This window comes from Miscanthus floridulus, chromosome 11 (assembly GCF_019320115.1).
Source record: "Miscanthus floridulus cultivar M001 chromosome 11, ASM1932011v1, whole genome shotgun sequence".
NCBI lineage: Eukaryota > Viridiplantae > Streptophyta > Magnoliopsida > Poales > Poaceae > Miscanthus > Miscanthus floridulus.
The window spans coordinates 87,234,958-87,253,388 of record NC_089590.1 but is presented as its reverse complement, the minus strand read 5'-3'; the positions used below and the strand labels follow the sequence as shown (position 1 = coordinate 87,253,388).

At 42.8% G+C, this 18,431-nt stretch overlaps 1 protein-coding gene and 1 pseudogene across 1 annotated transcript; one reads left to right on the top strand and one right to left on the bottom strand.

The window, feature by feature from the left end:
• Nucleotides 1–4,555: 4,555 nt before the first annotated feature.
• On the bottom strand, nt 4,556–4,992 carry LOC136490678 (large ribosomal subunit protein eL27x-like; annotated as a pseudogene).
• Nucleotides 4,993–9,264: 4,272 nt separating this feature from the next.
• LOC136490625 (uncharacterized) lies at nt 9,265–9,871 on the top strand. Its single transcript, XM_066486834.1, has one exon. It carries the CDS (start codon nt 9,311–9,313, stop codon nt 9,689–9,691), a length of 381 nt encoding a protein of 126 aa, XP_066342931.1. The 5' UTR covers nt 9,265–9,310; the 3' UTR covers nt 9,692–9,871.
• The last annotated feature ends 8,560 nt before the right edge of the window (nt 9,872–18,431 follow it).

Genomic DNA, 18,431 nt, shown 5'->3' with positions numbered 1-18,431 from the left:
GCCTAGTCGATGGCTCCGTGGTTAGTTGTGCGTTTGATTGATGCAAAGAAGTTGCTGGGGAGAAAGCTAGAGCCCCGACGCCCGCAAGAGCATCAAATCAGAACTCGACGCAGATATAAGTTTGAACAAGTGCAACTCTTCAAGCAGGGGAAACTGCGGCCTGATACCTTAGACATTCAGTAATGGAGTATTCCAACTGACAAGTCGCAAATGCACTGGATAGAAGCATGACAGGTAACAATTGCAAGTTCATAACTGACAATACAGCAAGCAATAGACAGTTATTGTTATCCAGCAGAATTTTAGCATCCATAATATCCATAACAAGGGCAGGGGCAAGCTGTAAGCCCAATCACTTGGCGCCATGGCTAATGCAATACAACTGTTACTGTAGTTATCTCATATAATCACCGCAACCTGTACTTTGCCAATGTAAAGTAGTCTCATACCAACAAGCCTCATTTGAAACTCATTTGAAGAATCAAAGGAAATTCACATGGTCTGCCCAAGCTCCATCAGCAGCAACAACAACAACAAAGTCTTTAAGTCTCAAATAAATTGACGTAGACTAAAGTTAAAACCCAGCAGAAGCAATGGTTCAGGCACGTGAATAACTGTTTTCTTAGCACTCCTATCTAAGGCTAAGTCTTTGGGTATATTCCATCCTTTCAAGTCTTCTTTTATTGCCTCTACCCAAGTCAACTTCGGTCTTCCTCTGTCTCTCTTCACGTTACTATCCTGGCTTAGGATTCCACTACGCACCGATGCCTCTGGAGGTCTCCGTTGGACATGTCCAAACCATCTCAACCAGTGTTGGACAAGCTTTTCTTCAATTGGTGCTACCCCTAATCTATCATGTATATCATCGTTCCGAACTCGATCCCTTCTTGTATGACCGTAAATCCAACGCAACATACGTATTTCCGCGACACTTATCTGTTACACATGTCGTCTTTTCATAGGCCAACATTCTGCACTATACAACATAGCATGTCTAATCGTCGTCCTATAAAACTTGCCTTTTAGCTTCTGTGGTACCCTTTTGTCATATATGACACCAGATGCTTGGCGTCACTTCATCCACCCTGCTTTGATTCTATGGCTAACATCTTCATCAATATCCCCGTCTCTATGTAGCATTGATCCTAAATATTGAAAAATATCCTTCCTAGGCACTACTTGACCTTTCAAACTAAAGTCTTCCTCCTCCCGAGTAGTAGTGCTAAAGTCACATCTCATATACTCAGTTTTAGTTCTACTGAGTCTAAAACCTTTGGACTCTAAAGTCTCCCACCATAACTCCAGTTTCTGATTTACTCATGTCCGATTTTCATCAACTAGCACTACATCGTCCGTGAAAAGCATACACCAAGGGATGTCTCCTTTATGTCCCTTGTGACTTCATCCATCACTAAGACAAACAGATAAGGGCTCAAAGCTGACCCTTGATGTGGTCTTATCCTAATTAGGAAGTCATCCGTGTCTCCATCACTTGTTCGAACACTAGTCATAACATTGTTGTATATGTCCTTAATGAGCCTAACGTACTTCGTTGGGACTTTATATTTGTCCAAAGCCCACCACATAACATTCCTTGGTATTTAATCATAAGCCTTCTCCAAGTCAATAAAAACCATGTGTAGGTCCTTCTTCTTCTCCCTATACCGTTCCATAACTTGTCTTATTAAGAAAATGACTTATATGGTTGACCTTCTGGGCATGAAACCAAATTGGTTTATAGAGACCCGCATTATTGCTCTCAAGCGATGCTCGATAACTCTCTCCCATAGCTACATAGTATGGCTCATCAACTTAATTCCCCAGTAATTAGTATAACTTTGAATATTCCCTTTATTCTTGTAGATCGGTACTAATATACTTCTCCACTTGTTAGGCATCTTGTTCGATCGAAAAATATGGTTGAACAGCTTGGTTAGCCATACTATAGTTATATCCCCGAGGCATCTCCACACCTCGATTGGGATACCATCCGGCCCCATTGCCTTACCTCCTTTCATCTTTTTCAACGTCTCTCTGACCTCAGATTCTTGGATTCTCCGCACAAGTGCCTATTGATGTCATCAAAAGAGTCATCCAAGAGAAATGTTGTGTCCGTATTCTCACCATTGAATAATTTGTCAAAATACTCTTGTCATCGATGTCGGATCTCATTCTCCTTCACCAAAAGATGCTCCATTTCATCCTTAATGCACTTAACTTGGTTGAAGTTCCTCGTCTTTCTCTCATGAACCATAGCCATCCTATAAATGCTCTTCTCTCCTTCCTTCGTACTTAAATATTGGTAAAGATCCTCGTACGCTCTACCCTTTGCCACACTTACAGCTTGCTTTGTAGTCTTCTTTGCCACCTTGTACTTCTCTATGTTGTCCACACTCCTGTCATGGTACAAGCGTCTATAGAATTCTTTCTTCTCTTTAATAGCCCTTTGGTTACTCCACACACCTCTGAGGCCACCATCCGAATGTTGGTTGCCATCTTCTCCCACATGTTGTTTATGTCCTCTTCTTCCTTTCAAGAGCCCTCTTTGATAACCCTTTCCCTGAATACCTCTGACGTCTTCCCTTTCAGTTTTCACCACTATGTTCTTTCAATCTTAGCTTGTTTATCCCTACGGGCACGCACCTAAAAACGAAAGTCTACCACCAAAAGCTTATGTTGAGAAACAACACTCCCCTGGTATCACCTTGCAACCCAAGCATGCTTGTTTGTCCTTTCTCCTTGCGAGGACAAAGTCAATCTGGCTAGAGTGTTGTCCGATACTGAAGGTCACTAGATGAGATTATCTCTTTCTAAAGAAAGTGTTGGCTATCATTAGGTCAAAAGCTATCGCGAACTCTAGAACTTCCTCCCCCTCCTGATTCCTACTACCATACCCAAAACCTCCATGAACTGCCTCGAAACCTACACTTGTAGTACCTACATGTCCATTAAGATCTCCTCCTATAAAAAGTTACTAGCTTCCTTACCCTTCGCACCCATCGACTCAGATGTGAAGACCCTTGCTCATTTTTCACTACACCCGAATGTCGATGTAGCGCACCACTAAGAAAGTGACGACCCGATCCTTGCTCGCTTGACACCATGCCCAGATCGCGACACGATGTGTCACCAAGAGGGTGCCGACCCAGCCCTTGCCCATTTAACACCATACCCGGGTTTCGATATGGCGCGTCGCTAAGAGGGTTACGTCCCAACGGTTTTCTTTCAGGTTTCATCTCCATTAGAATGGCTAAATTTAACGTTGTCTCACCACGCCTATCACAACCCTCCTCCTTTAACAGGGCTTGGAACCTGCTATGTTGAGACAACATAGGCAGAGTTCTGCCCAAGCTCCATATTCGATCAAATATTAATGGCGAATACTTGTGAAAATATTTAATCTTCAGACACTAAGAATAATGGTAGGAGTGTTTCAATTATGATTTGATCTAAATCGACAGTGTTACTGCAAATTATTCAGAAGTCACAAAATAGGCAGGAAACATACCATGGCCAGTACCAATTTCATGAATACATATATTTACAAACATAAACGCCCAATCTTTAGGTTTGCTTTGCCACTGGAGTAGCACAATGCACAACTGACAACACTAATTTGCTGTTGGCTTATCACAGGTTGGTAATGTTGTGAATTAATGGAATTGGAACCTAAATAAGCACAACATAACAAAAAATTCTAATGGTATTAAGCTAATGGATGAAACTAAAGCAATGCAAATGACAACTAGAACACAGGTTAAACACAACATGGCCATGTTCTAATGGTATAATGTTAAGTGCAGAAACATTGTATATTTCGTGGATTGGGGATTCAATGGTGCACTATATGACTAGTACATAGGTAAGTAGTATGCTCCACAGAGCTTAGACCAAAGAGAGAATTACTAATCAAAGCAATTACCAGTCTTCAATTCAGTGCCAACAATCCATAGAAGTGCACAACTATATGATATGATTTCGCCACCATTGAAACGACTGTTTGAATTGTCCTTTTATGAACACTCAGCAGGTACCAGCAGAGGCAGCAACAAACTCAAAGAGTAACTATCCAGGAAAACATAGTCCTTTTGATGAATCAACATAATTTAAGTGTTAATTACCCAACGATTAAGGACCCCTCCAGCTAGAAAGATGCATTTCCATCTTCCATTATATTCATGAATAAAGGACTGTAAACCATCAGGTATCACTCACATGTCAATCAAGGAGCATTCAGTGACATAGAACTATAAGATGCATCAACAAAATCTGAGACCCGCAAGACTAAGAACGTAGAAGATTAATAGCACATCACAAGCAGTGATTCTAAACAGGATTAACAGCACATCACAAGCAGTGATTCTGAACAAATTTTCAACCAGATGTATTCTTTCGCATCATTTAACACATCATCGACATGTTTTTAACAAAACCTTCTTCGAGATCCATACCAAGCACGAAGCCTTCATGGCAATAGCAAAACAGAGATAGCTTAAAGGGTTCCCGATACAATAAATTGACAACTAAAGTAGTCACTATGCGGGACGCCCGGCACCTAGAAGCGGAGCTTGGTAAAGAACCACCTGTTCTTGCCGCTCTTGAACCTCTCCTCGAGGTGGCACTTGGCGGTCTTGCAGGCCTCGACCTTCTTGTCCCGGGTGAAGAGCGCGTCGGGCCCGCCCGAGGCGATGTCCTTGAAGTCGACGTCGAGGGTGTAGCGGGTGGGCATGAGGTGGGTGAAGTTGACGAGCTTGATGAAGCACTTGACGCGGGACTTCTTGGCCGTCTTCTTGGCGGAGTCCTTGCGGATCACCTTCTTGGGGTACTTGGCGAGGCCGGCGACGAGGCAGTGCCCGTAGGGGCGGTCGCGGGTGCCCTCTTCGAACATGCGCACGATCACCGCCTTTCGGCGCGCACGATCACCGCCTTTCGGCCGGCGAACCAGCCCTGGAGGAGGATCACGGCCTTGCCGGGCTTGAGGAACTTCACCATCTTCGTGTGGTGGTGGTGATGCTGCGCCGCCGGTAGGATTGGGGGGGTTGGGGAAATGGGAACGCAGCGCGCGAGAGGGGCGAGGATTATATAGGGTGGCGGCGCTAGGGCTTCGAGGATGGCGGGTTTTGGCTGTTGGATCCGAGATCGGACGGTTCTGCACTTCTGCTGTAGTCGCGCTTCAGGGTGATGGGTCGGGCTTGGGTCTGGTGCGACCGAGCCAGGCGTGGTTGGGTTGTGTCTTGTGTCCGACCACAGATCTGCCCGCAACGCGCAGAGATATGGGTGTAGTAGTTTTTTTTAACAAAAAATATGATCGTGAAATTACAAATTACGGTAGTATAGACACAGAAACATGCACTTTGTGCACGTAAAAGAGAAGAAGCACGTTTTAGGGCACGTTTAGATAAAACACTAATTGTTAGCTACTCGCGACCGTAAAAGAGAAGAAGCACGTTTAGATAAAAAGACTAATTGTTAGCACGTTTTAGGGCACGTAGATAAAAAATACTAATTGTTAGCTCAAAATTATCTAAAATTAGCTCTAATGCATCTAATAGGAGGGCTAAAAACTGTTTTACCAGTTGTAGCTAACTAGTTAGCCAATTTTGGCTAAATTGTGCCGATTTTTTATCCCCAACCTAGTGCTAGTGATCCAAATAGGCCCTTAATGATGTTTAATTCATCTGTTTCAAAAAATAGTACTTTGGCTTTGTTTGAAGTCAAATATTTATACACTGATCAAGTTTTTAGGGAGAAAACATAGTAGCGTCTATAAGTTCAAAATAAATGTTTTATTAAAACACGATTTATGGGGAATTTAATGTAAAAAAATAGATGATGTAGATGTTGGTGTATTTTCCTGTTTATTTATCAAAGTTAACGAGTTTTGACTTGTGACAAATCCGAATGAACTACAGTTTGAAACATACTTGATTTTTTATGGAAGACTTCCAAATGTGAGTATGCATGTTGGCATTTAAATTTGGTTCATTCCAAATTTCATATAAGTACAAAATAATCGAAACGCATGATAATCTGATGAGTTTAAATAAAAAGGATGAGTAAACATATAAATGTTATTTGTGCTTATTTTGGTTGCTTTAACCATATATACGACGTGTGTGCAGACGCTTTTCTTGAGAGGGTAAAGGAGCTTGCCATATGAAACTTGAAGTAGTAATTGATTATCCAACTGCAAGGAGCCAAACACTAATAGGGTGTTTATTTTGAGGAATGTGTTGGTTCACCATCTTCTCACTCCTCACTTTTTTATTTGGTTTGTGAAAATTGGAATAGGTTGATGTATCTTCATCTCATTTCTCATATGCTAAATATGGAGTCACTTCACAAAAATTGAGGAAAAATTGGCTCATGATATACCACCTCATATAGGATGGGTTTATTCCTCAAACCAAACACCCAATGAGCCTTTACGCCAGGCAAAGATGAGGAGGCAAACATTGAGGCCTTGTTTGGTTCACGGGAAAATCAAAGGAAATAGAAACGGGAACAAATGAAAGAATCGTGGAGGAAAGTTTTGAATGGAGGAAATAGCAAACCCTTTCCTTCGCTTGCTCGTAAACGATCGTAAATTTCCAGCCGGGAACATTGTTTTTCTCTCACACCAAACCAGCCAGCAGTAAATAATCCACGATACGATACGGCCTCCCGAACAGGCTGACAGAATACTAAAGACAGATATCGATTTCTTGAGAAAAATTAAATCCACTCTGGTCTCTTGTTCTCTCTCCCTTTGCGAAAGGTCGAGGCAACTCGCTGTCTCGAGTCTTTACACCAAGTAAAGATGAAACACTACTATATATATATATACACTGAAATATCCGACGTAGCTAGAGAGTTCGATCCCCTATCTGGATGGCTTTAGTAAAGTTATTTTCAAATCTTGAGTGTTGCCGGTGAGCTGATCATAAATCAGGTGGTAAGGCGGTAGAAACTGTTCGTTCGGGTTTAAGTCCTTGACTTGGTACAGATGTTCGTATTTTTCTGGATTTTTTTCTAGGATTTAACGGCGCTATGCTTTCAGTGGTAGGCGACGTCCCCGTTGACAGTGAAACGTCTATGGTGATTTCATGAATCTCGAGATCTGTCGGCTCAGTCCTTCGGAGGTGCTCATTGGGGTAGGTTGAAGGTGTTTATAGGGGTAGGGTTTGTGTACGTGTGTTCATAGGGATGAGTGTGCGTGTATATTGTGGGCGTCTGCATTGTACTGCGTAGTTCTCGAAAAAAACTGCACTCAATGCATAGTTTGGTGTTCATATTTTGCAAAATCCAACTATTCAATTTGTAGAATTTGGTATGGTTTACTTTTTTTGTGTGTGTTCTATCATTCTTTGATTATTTTACCAAACATTATGGGGCATGTGCACGTTCTTTAGAGAGCATCTACAAGAATCTTTCTTAAACTCGCTCTCTAAATCGCCATTTAAATAATTATTTGAATAAAAATTATTCTTTATATCATTTTACCCTCTAATAACTTATCTATATCTTGTACACACTTTAGAGAGCTAAACTCAGAATAGAAGATGACAATATTTAAAGATCTAATTAAAGAAATCGCTTGAAGGCATTTTTCATCAAACTCTATTCCTATAATCCTATAAATAAGAAATAATATAAAGAGACTCTTGAAGTCGGTCCTACAAACAAGGTTGCGTAGTTGGCACACCACACGCGTATTTAAGATATTTTGGCCCAACCAATTTAAGAAAGACCTATAGGGTTGGCTTGAGGACATAAATAGTGGAGTGCAAATATCACCACAAATTGATCCAAACATGCCTTCTATTTTTCAATTGCCCTCTTGCCATAGCTTTTCTCAACCTCTAAGGTTGCTCATCGACCATCTTTATGGGGATAGGTGACGTTGTTGAATGGGGGGCACGCCATTTAAGATAGTTCCTCCATTCTTGAATAAATTAACTCTTAAAGTTGTCTTAAGTTAATTAATTTTTTAGTGTGACAGATTAGTATAAAAAGAGCACAAAGGTTTACAAAATCAAATTACTATGATTAAACACTGCATAAATATATTTTTATAATATACTTATTTGGTTTGATATATATGTTCTATTTTTCTACAAACTATGTCAAATATAAAAGGATTGACTTCAGATAACTCTAGGAATTAATCTATCTAGGGATATAGGGAGTACTAGCCACACATAGATCATTAACTATCATTCGACCACCAACATCTCCACAAATAAACATGGTACACATTATGTTACATGTATTAATATTTGTTAATAAACGAACGCTACAAGTTTAGTATGCCAACTTGTTGCGCAAAAAATATAGATATCCTAGTGCATAAAATCCAAGAATGGTGGATGGACAATTGGGCCTGTTCGCTTGAACTTATCATCAGGCTTATCAGCTAGAATTATTTTTCTCTCACAACAAATCAGCTTCAGCCGGCTTATCAGCCGACTTTAATACCAGCCGAACAAGCCTACTTAAAACAAGATTGATCCAAATCAGACGTCTGACGTCACCATGTCACAGTTCCCGTCGAGGCGATCATCAGTAACATTTGGTTAACCCAATTTAGACTACAATACAATTGTTGAGTCGACACATGACAATGTTTGTCTTGTTCGATAGGAATGTTGAGTCGACACATGACAATGTTTGTCTTGTTCGATAGGAAGATTTTTTACAAATCATATGGAAGACCAATACTCATATCTTAATTTTAGCTTGTTAAGGACCCTCATAAAAGACTAAACATGTCATAAAGTTTCTTCTTTTTGCAACTCATGGCCATGGGCATTCATCCTCATCCAGCGCGAAAAAAAATCCGAAAAAAAAGAGCTGTGAGCTCTGAACACAACTTCTCCGACCACCCGGCCCATACAACCGTTGCGGCCTTTGTCGCTGATCTGGCCGGCCACGCGCGCAAACGCGTCGGCCTCACGCCTCACGCCTCACGCCTCACGCCTCACGCCTCACGCGCTAGTGCGCCACCCGCCGGCCGCCGCCGTTCCGTTTCGAACCGCGGGCGTCCGCACCCTCACCAAATTCCCTCCAAAACTGTGAGCAGGTAATCTCACCGCCATGTGGATCCCACGTGCTCCTGGACCCACTCGACATCGGGTCAACGCGGCAAACAACAGCGTACACCTTGCGGTTCGCGCAAAACTTTTCCCTCCCAAACGTCGCGCCTCCCGCTCAGGCGCACAGCCCTAGCCCCCTTCAAAACCCCCCGCTCTCCCCGCCGCCTCCACCACAACACGAAATCGGCAATCCATTCCGTCTCCGTATTCATCCCTCACCAACGCCCCGGGCCCACATGGCAGCCACCCGCAAGCTCCACTCCGCGTCCGCCGCCGCCAGCGGCGACCACCTCCGATTCCTCCGCCCCGGGGCACTCGCCCGCCTCCGCGACGCCAGGCTTCGCCGTGGGAGTCGCGCCACCCGCCTGCCCCCGCCCTCATCGCCGGCTGCGGCGCCGGCGTCGCCCTCATCGCCTTCTCCTGGGGCTGGAGACGGCGAGGGCGTCGCGGCCGTGCCCTACTTCGCGCCCGCGTCGAGGCTCCTCGCGCCCCGGTGCCCCCAGCGGAAGAAGCTCGTGGCGGCCAAGTCCGTGGTGCTCTTCGCTCCGCCGCCTCCCAGCTCCGATCTGCCCGTCGAGTTCCTCAGCGCGCCTGACATGGTGGTCGCGGCTCACTAGAGTCTCTCGCCGTACTGTTGTATTAGCCTTGTAGATCTCTGTTCATCGCTTATCTTGTTAGCTTAGTGTGCAATAAAGTTTTCGTTGTTTGTCTCTACTGATCTGGATGTGAAAACAAAGACATATATACAGAGAAGAGCATGCTTGCTATGTAGTAATACAAAATACAGTAATTTGGGTAACGAAAATTCGCAATATGATCTCCAATTCCTGTTATGATATGTTTGATATTTTGTGGATTTAGATTATTTAGCTTATGGTTCTTACATGGACATATGTTTATAGAACTAGGCTCATTCAATTGCTTGTTGTCAATGTGATCAGATGCTGGCGGTTTTTGGTTCTTCCCCTTACTCTGAATTTAGTATGTTTTTTTGGATTGTACTTTAGAAATTATGGCGACCAAGTGGCATTAGTGATTAGTCTGAGTTGCCTTTGGTTGATCATTGCTCATCTTCTCTTTTATAGTTGACCACATGATTTGTTGATATACCAGTTCAATGTCTCTTTTATATGAACTCTTTAATTAGCAGTTCCTTCACATGTTGTTGCTACTTAAGGTGTTTTTTCTCCTACCTCAAGATGCTATTCTAGCGCTTGCCACCTGTTTGGCGATGGATGTATGCTCAGCATTTTAGTTTCCTTGTTTGTTCACTGATAATTTCTGGTATAATTCTTGATATTACCATTTCTGTAGCTTCTTTATGATCTTTTTGATGAAGTGTCAACTAGGCTTACTCATTCACTTCTATGTCAACTGCAATCCTCATCCTCATCTGAAGTTAGCAAGGCCAGTTGCCCACTACCTGAAATAAAAATTCACACTATTATGTTCAGTTCATATTATGATTTGTTGGATGATCTACGGATTGAATTCATTTAGCTTATGGTTCTTACATGGGCATATGGATATATAACTAGGCTCGTTCAATTGCTGGTTACACGTGAATTTGATCTCGTTGATCAGATGTGCGTGGTTTTTTGTTTCTTTCTCTACTATGAATTTAGTATATCTACCAGACTGTACTTCAGAAATTACGTCAACAAGTGGCATTAGTTATAAGTCAGAGTTGCCTTTAGTTGAACAGTGCTCATCTTCTCTTTTTATATTTGACCGGTCCATTTGTTGATATGCATGAACTCTTTAATTAGCAGTTCCTTCACATCTTATTGCTACTTAAGGTGATTTGTCTCCTACCTCAAGATGCTATTCTAGTGCTTGCCACCTGTCAAACGATTTGACGTATGCTCAGCATTTTAGTTTCCTTTTTTGATATGATTATTTCTGGTATAATTCTGGATATTACCGTTTCTTGTTTTATTATGATCTTTTCAATGACATGTCACCTAGGCTTACTCAATTACTTCTGCCTTATTCAATTGCAACCATCATCCTCATCTGGAGCTAACATGTCCACTCCCTGAGTAGAGGTGAATGTATGTCTCATGGTATTGGTGTCAAATTATGCCATTAATGGCTCATATCATTAGCATTCTTTCGAAGGGCGGGCCTGGTGCAAGCGGTAGAGTCTTACCGCCTGTAACCGGAAGGTCCCGGGTTCGAGTCGCGGTCTCCTCGCATTGCACAGGCGAGGGTAAGGCTTGCCAGTGACACCCTTCCCCAGACCCCGCACAGAGCGGGAGCTCTCTGCACTGGGTACGCCCCTTTATCATTAGCATTCTTTCACCACAGTTTTAACTTCATACTATCTGCTTTCAGTTTCTGATGGACTGCGTAACGGCATCTTCTTGAAAGACGCCAACTGTGAGTGTTACTACTTTCCCTGTTATGTGCATCTCGTTTATTTTTTAATAACAATTGTATAGTGAACCAGTGGGGTTTCAATATCCCACCACCTTACATATTGTTTGATTTTTTTATTGTTTGAAGAAACCCCTCACGTATTACTCAAGCTGAATAAAGTACCATCTTGAGTTATTTGTTTGCTGTTCATTGTTGTACTTTCCATCTGAAAGTTCTCCAACTGAACGTAGTTGATACCCTACTAGACTACCATTGTGTTCAATCACTCAATTCGACAGCTTGTTTCTGACAGCCAAATAAATAGCTCAGTTTGTCTTCATGCCATAACAAAAATACTCACTGCTTTTGTTAGGCACAAAGTGTTGGGGTCATTTCGATGACTTTCATAGTAGTAACTGGTTCATGTCTATTACCTTTCTTTTTTGTCTCAACAATTTATTCTCTCCTGGTAGTCTAATTCACGAGTGGAACTAGCTGTGCTATGAACAGGATGCTTAAAGTTATCACATTCTCCATAACCGTTGCAACAAATCTCAAGTTCGAGTTTGAGTATAGCTTTCTTAACAATGTTAGAACTTGACATGGCATGAAACTGATTTGAGAACTATGTTTTCTAGTTGAACCATTTCTTGTTTGGGATGAAATATTTGTTATTATCTTGTTGCGAAACTGAGTATATGAGATGTGACTTCGGCGCTACTACTCGGAAGGAGGAAGATATTAGCTTGGAAGGTCAAGTAGTGTCTAGGAAGGATACCTTTCGATATTTAGGATCAATGCTACAGAGAGACGGGGATATTGATGAAGATGTTAGCCATAGAATCAAAGCAGGGTGGATGAACTGGCGCCAAGCATCTGGTGTCCTATGTGACAAAAGGGTATCACAGAAGCTAAAAGGCAAGTTTTATAGGACGACGATTAGACTTGCTATGTTGTATAGTGCAGAATGTTGGCCTACGAAAAGACGACATGTTCAACAGATAAGTGTCGCGGAAATGCGTATGTTGCGTTGGATGTGCGGTCATACAAGAAGGGATCGAGTTCGGAACAATGATATACGTTATAGATTAGGGGTAGCACCAATTGAAGAAAAGCTTGTCCAACACCGGTTGAGATGGTTTGGACATGTCCAACGGAGACCTCCAGAAGCACCAGTGCGTAGTGGAATTCTAAGCCAGGATAGTAACGTGAAGAGAGGCAGAGGAAGACCGAAGTTGACTTGGGTAGAGGCAATAAAAGGAGACTTGAAAGGATGGAATATACCCAAAGACTTAGCCTTAAATAGGAGTGCTTGGAAAACTACTATTTACGTGTCTGAACCTTGATTGCTTCTGCTGGCTTTCAACTCTAGCCTACCCTAACTTGTTTGGGACTTAAAGGCTTTGTTGTTGTTGTTGTTGTATCTTGTTGTGAACCAGCTATGTTGCTATGCTCTTGAGTAATACTGATGGGATGATCTCACACCTACTGTGCTTTATGCTTTGATGGTCGTCAACTCAATAGAGCAATAAAAGGTGAGTCCATAAATTCTAAATTCTATAGAGCGATAACATACTATTCTTCTTCTCCACTTCTTTTCCTCTTACCTTCACTTCATAAATAGTTACATAGCGTGATTTGGTCATTGTATGATTTCCCTGCTGCATGGCTTATTGCTGAGTGTCCTATACTCCTTGTGCATTTGCTATATTTTTTTTCTCGAACACGCAGGAGAGCTGCATACAATTATATTAAAGAAGGATAAAAGGGTAAAGAACCCGCACCAACATCCACACACCCAAAGGATCACAAAATTACATACGTGCCTTTTTGATATAAGTACACAGACCTGGAACGGCCTTGCCCCTAGGAAAAAGGGCTGACAAGAAAGATCCCTCGTGCTCCAGCCAATGCCCAAAGTTGGGCCTCAGCAAGCAGCAAGGCTGTAGCCAGATTGGCGGCAAAGCCATCAAAGACACATTTGTTTGTATGTTTCCATAGTGTCCAAGCTCCTAGGATAATGAGAGAGTTGATGCCTCATTGCAATTGTGCATCGACCATCTCATCAGCTCTATACCACTAGTCCTCAAAAGAAGCATCATTGACCGTCAGCGCTAGAGTTTGCAGCCCAAAGCGATTTAGGAGGGAGAACCAGAATTTTGCAAACACACAGCTAGTGAGCAAGTGATCAATTGTTTCCTCAGCTTGGTCGCAAACACTGAACCGGATGTGGAAGTCCATGTTTGGCAAGATGGTCTGCAGTTCAGTAGCGCTTGTGACCCACAATCCACATATAGAAGCGATAATGCCCTGGAGCCCATGTTTTCCAAATACGATCAGAAGACTGAAATTTGACAGAACCTTGCAAGAATCCTTCATAAGCAGATTTAGGCATTTAGCCAAGTATAGTAGTCCTGATGAAGAGAGGCGCCAACGATGTACATCCACAACTTCTGGCTGTAGTTCAACATCAGAAAGGAGATCCCAAAGATTTTTTTTATAAATCCAGCAAGGATCCCAACTGAGAAAGCTCCCTGTATATCTCGGATCCTACTGTGATTAGCCAAGCCATGGAGTACAGTGGGCTTGTTAGCCTTCCTTGATGGAACAGCAGCAACCAGGAGAGGTGCAAAATCCTCGTTGCGTTGTCCAAATAGCCATCTATCCTTCCAAAATAAAGTGTTGGCACCATTGCCAACCATAGTTTCCACGGCCATAGAGAAAAAAGACTGGGTCGGGATATCAAATTCAGGTTCATGAATCTGTTCGGTGCATTTGCTATATTGCTGTGTTCGTTGCTTTAGGATCTGCTTGCTGAATTTGCCAAGCTGTCTTCTGATCAAAGAAGGATACTGTTACTAGCAGTGTCCAGTAAACATTGCTTTTTTCATGGTCTTGGATTCTCTGACATCTGATCTCAACCTGGTTAACTTGCACATAGGAAAAGTCGTTCGGAGGCAGAGCAGAATGTCTTCTCTTCGATTATTATTTCCAGGATTGTTTTTTCAGGATTCTGAATTACTGCTAATTTTGAGTGAGACGAGTTTCCCAAGCTTGTATCCTACTTTTATTTGATAAAACAGGAGTTTGCCACACTGCAAACGTATAACGTATATCTCTTTCAAAGGCTTGTTGATGCCATAATATTCTCTCATTCTCTGAGTTTCATTGTCATAGACTCATAGTGTGCTTCTGACAGAATAAAATAGGCAGGTTTTCAGTTTGCTTCGCCTAATGGATTTAATTGGGTTTGTTTGTCTTGCTATTACATGCAGAATCTGTCCTGATCCTTGTAAAGTATGATTTCTTTTGGTTAACTACAACATGCATGGATAAAGTTTGGCGGGCCTGGTGCAAGCGGTAGAGTCTTACCGCCTGTGACCGGAAGGTCCCGGGTTCGAGTCGCGGTCTCCTCGCATTGCACATGCAAAGGTAAGGCTTGCCACTGACACCCTTCCTCAGACCCCGCACAGAGCGGGAGCTCTCTGCACTGGGTACGTCATTTAACTACAACATGCATGGATAGCATCACTAACATTAGGCAAGATGAGATCTAAGCAGGTTCTACAATCTACAATACACAAATAAAGTTTTCTTAATAAAGGATGCCACATGTTTCATTTTGTTCATCATGTGCTTGGGTACGCTCAAGAACATTCTAATATCACGTTGTCTTGGTAGAGGTCACGTAATTTTGCCTTCGCTTATATGGATTTCATTAGTTTTGTTTGTCTTGTTTAAATGCAGAAGTTTTCTAGATCCTTTTAAAGTATGGTTACCAGTAAATCAAAAGTAGTCGGTTTTTAGGTCTATTTTTTCCTTAAAAACTAGACCAATTCTATTCTACTTGATTGAAAGGCAGAGCTCCCGTTACCTTAAAAAAAACCCGTCAGCCTCAGAGGCTCAGACACATGCATAAAACTCTACCTCCATTTTTAGATGCTACTAGTATTACGTTTGGTCGATTGAGATGATAGGCAACTGAACATTTCTACAGAGAGAATGTGTAGGAGTATATCTGTTTTATGATGAAGGAAGCTAATAATTCTGAAAGAATGTCGTTCTTATGTCAGTCTTATCCTGTGCCATACTGTCATTTTTCTAACAACTGGCGAGGAGAAGCTAGAGCTAGTGAGGCCTTCTTTAGTTTCTCCCCAGAAATTTACATCTTATCCTATCGAAGTTTGGACATATGCATAGAGTATTAATATAGACTAAAAAATAACTAATTACACAGTTTGAAATTAATTTGCGAGTCGAATCTTTTAAGCCTAATTAGTCCACGATTTGACAATGAGTGCTACAGTAACACATGTGCTGATGACGGATTAATTAGGCTTAATAAATTCGCCTCGCGGTTTATTGATGGATTCTGTAATTTATTTTTTTTATTAATATCTAAACATCTCATGCGACACCTCCATGTGATATCCGATATGACATATCAAAACTTTACGTCCTAAATTTAAACCAGGCCTGAGCTAGCGAGTGAAGTACTAATCAAGACCTGAATGATGGGCAAGAAGCTGACGGTTCTTCAAGGGGAACAATTGAAGAAACATTCTAGAACCAGAGAAGGTGAGTCGACAGTCAGCTCATACACGTCTCTTTCTTTTGGTTAACTACAACTTGATAGCATTGCTAACATTATTAGCCAAGGCGAGATCTAAGCAAGTTCGACAATACATTAAGTGGGTGTTTGGATTCAATGACTAAAATTTAGGAGGTGTTACATGAGGGTATCGCATGGGCTGTTCGGATACTAATAAAAAATAAATTACAGAATCCGTCGGTAATCCACGAGACGAATTTATTAAACCTAATTAATTCGCCATTAGCACATGTTACTGTAGCACCACATTATCAAATCATAAACTAGGCTTAAAAGATTCATCTCGTAAATTAGTCGTAAACTGTACAATTAGTTTCGTAATTAGTCTATATTTAATACTCCATACATATATCTAAATACCATCTAAATACCCGATGGGATAGCCAAACAACTCCGGACTCTTCATCATTCATGCACACTGCACTGTCTGCTAGTACAAGTTTTAAGTAAACCTGTTTTCTCAATACAGGATGCCACATGTCTAATTTTCTGCATCATGTGCTTCCGGATAGGCAAGGTGTTATTGCGAAATTCTTTTTTTAGTAAAAACCAGTGAGATCTGAGCGGAATGTTCCAGAATTCGGCAGGGAGATACCCAGCCGAGCAGAGGCATCAGCAGGCAGGCGAAAGCAACACGACTCGTCCTGGCTCCTTCCTCCGTGGTCCGTCGATCCGGTGTGCGGTGGCCCCGTTCCCATCTCTTCCCCGGCCAAGAGCAGCCGTCCGTCGCGCAACCCTGGCCCCCACAGTCCCTTGTAGCCTTGTATCGCGATCGCGAGGCAGCGACCCAGGTCCCCGAGTCTGGAGCCGCTTTGGATCCATCCATCTCTCTGCGCGTGGGGCCGCGCCTACGCGTCCCTCTCCCATGGCGGCAGCCCCCAACGCCATCCACACATTACCCCCGCAAAAAAAAAATCCTTTCCCACCACAAAAGAAATGGAGGCAGGCAGGCGGCAGTCACACATGCGCACGGGCACGGGAAAGGCACGACCCTCCTTTTCCCTTTCGATCGAGCGGCCGAGGAGAGCCTCTCTGACGACTGGCGAGTGGGCGAGTGGCGAGCGCTTCGTCTAGACAGCCCAGCTGCGCATTCCGATGCAAGGGCTTTTTACATACTATTTACCATTATTACGATCGCCACTTACAGGAATCGCACTCTTAGAATGACGCTTACAAATTTAGCCGTTTTAGTTCGCGCTCTTTTTATTTTTACCACTTTCGCCTATGTGGCACGTCAGCTCGTGCTGACACGCTGGCACCAGCACGGGAAATGACCCCGCTGCCCCCGGCCATCTTTCAATCAGACGCGCCGTTGCCCTCTCCCTTTTCCCCCTCCCCATTTCGTTCGCCGCCGCCTCCTTCCTCTGCCCGCCCGCCGCCCCCATCCTGCTCGTCTCCACCGCCACGGCCACTACGGACGGCAACCATGTTGCATAGGGCGGAGTCATCCAGCTCGAGTAGGCCGGCGAGGAGGCTGAGTTCCGCGGTCGCTAGGTTTGTGGCCTATCCGGTTGGTACGGAAATAGGGCTCCCCTTGATTGTCTGCCCCGATTGCAAGCTCGCTCGTGTGATTGAGCTTCGCGTGGTGCAGGACACTCGAAACAAGGGCCGCAACTTCTTCAAATGCCCTAGAAACAGGGTGAGTTTTGGTGATTTTTCTTTTTCCTTCATTCTAGCCCTAGCTTATCTTATTTATTTCTTTTTTTGCACAATCCGCAGCTCTGTAGCTTCTATAGGTTCCAGAAGGCTTATTTGGATGAATTGGTCGACAAGAAGATCATCAGGATCTGCTGCGAGGAGATTGAGGAACTGGTAGAGGAGGGAGGAGAAGAGCACAGTGAAGGCGCCCATCTGGGGGTGGAGGGCTTGAAGGACCTGAAGACTGAGTTACTAGAGAAGAAGCTTCAGAAGATGATGTCAAAAATGAACTATGTCATTGTTTGTCTTGTGGTTGTTGTGTTTGGAGTAGTTTTCAAATCTATGATAACCTGATGTAGTGACAATGAACCCTTTTATTTCAATGAAATTGGTTGTCCAGTATGCTTGAATGAATGAGCAGTTGGAATTGTGCATTCTTAGTTTCAAATGAATGAGGAGTTGGAGTTGTTTTCAGTGAATGGGCAGTTACAACCAACTTGTAATGAAAAAGAGCAACTGCAAGCTGACATTAAAATAGGGGCTAATTGTTTGCCATTACATTACATAAATAAGATGTTCTTGACATTCAAATAGGGGCTGGTTTGCCATCACATAACTGAGATGTTCTTCACTACCAAAATAAGTGCACCATGCTTACTGTTTCTGTGCCCATTTAAGTACATAACATAAATTACATGCCATTGAACACAAAAGTTCCAGATCATTGCATAAAAGACCATCCATGG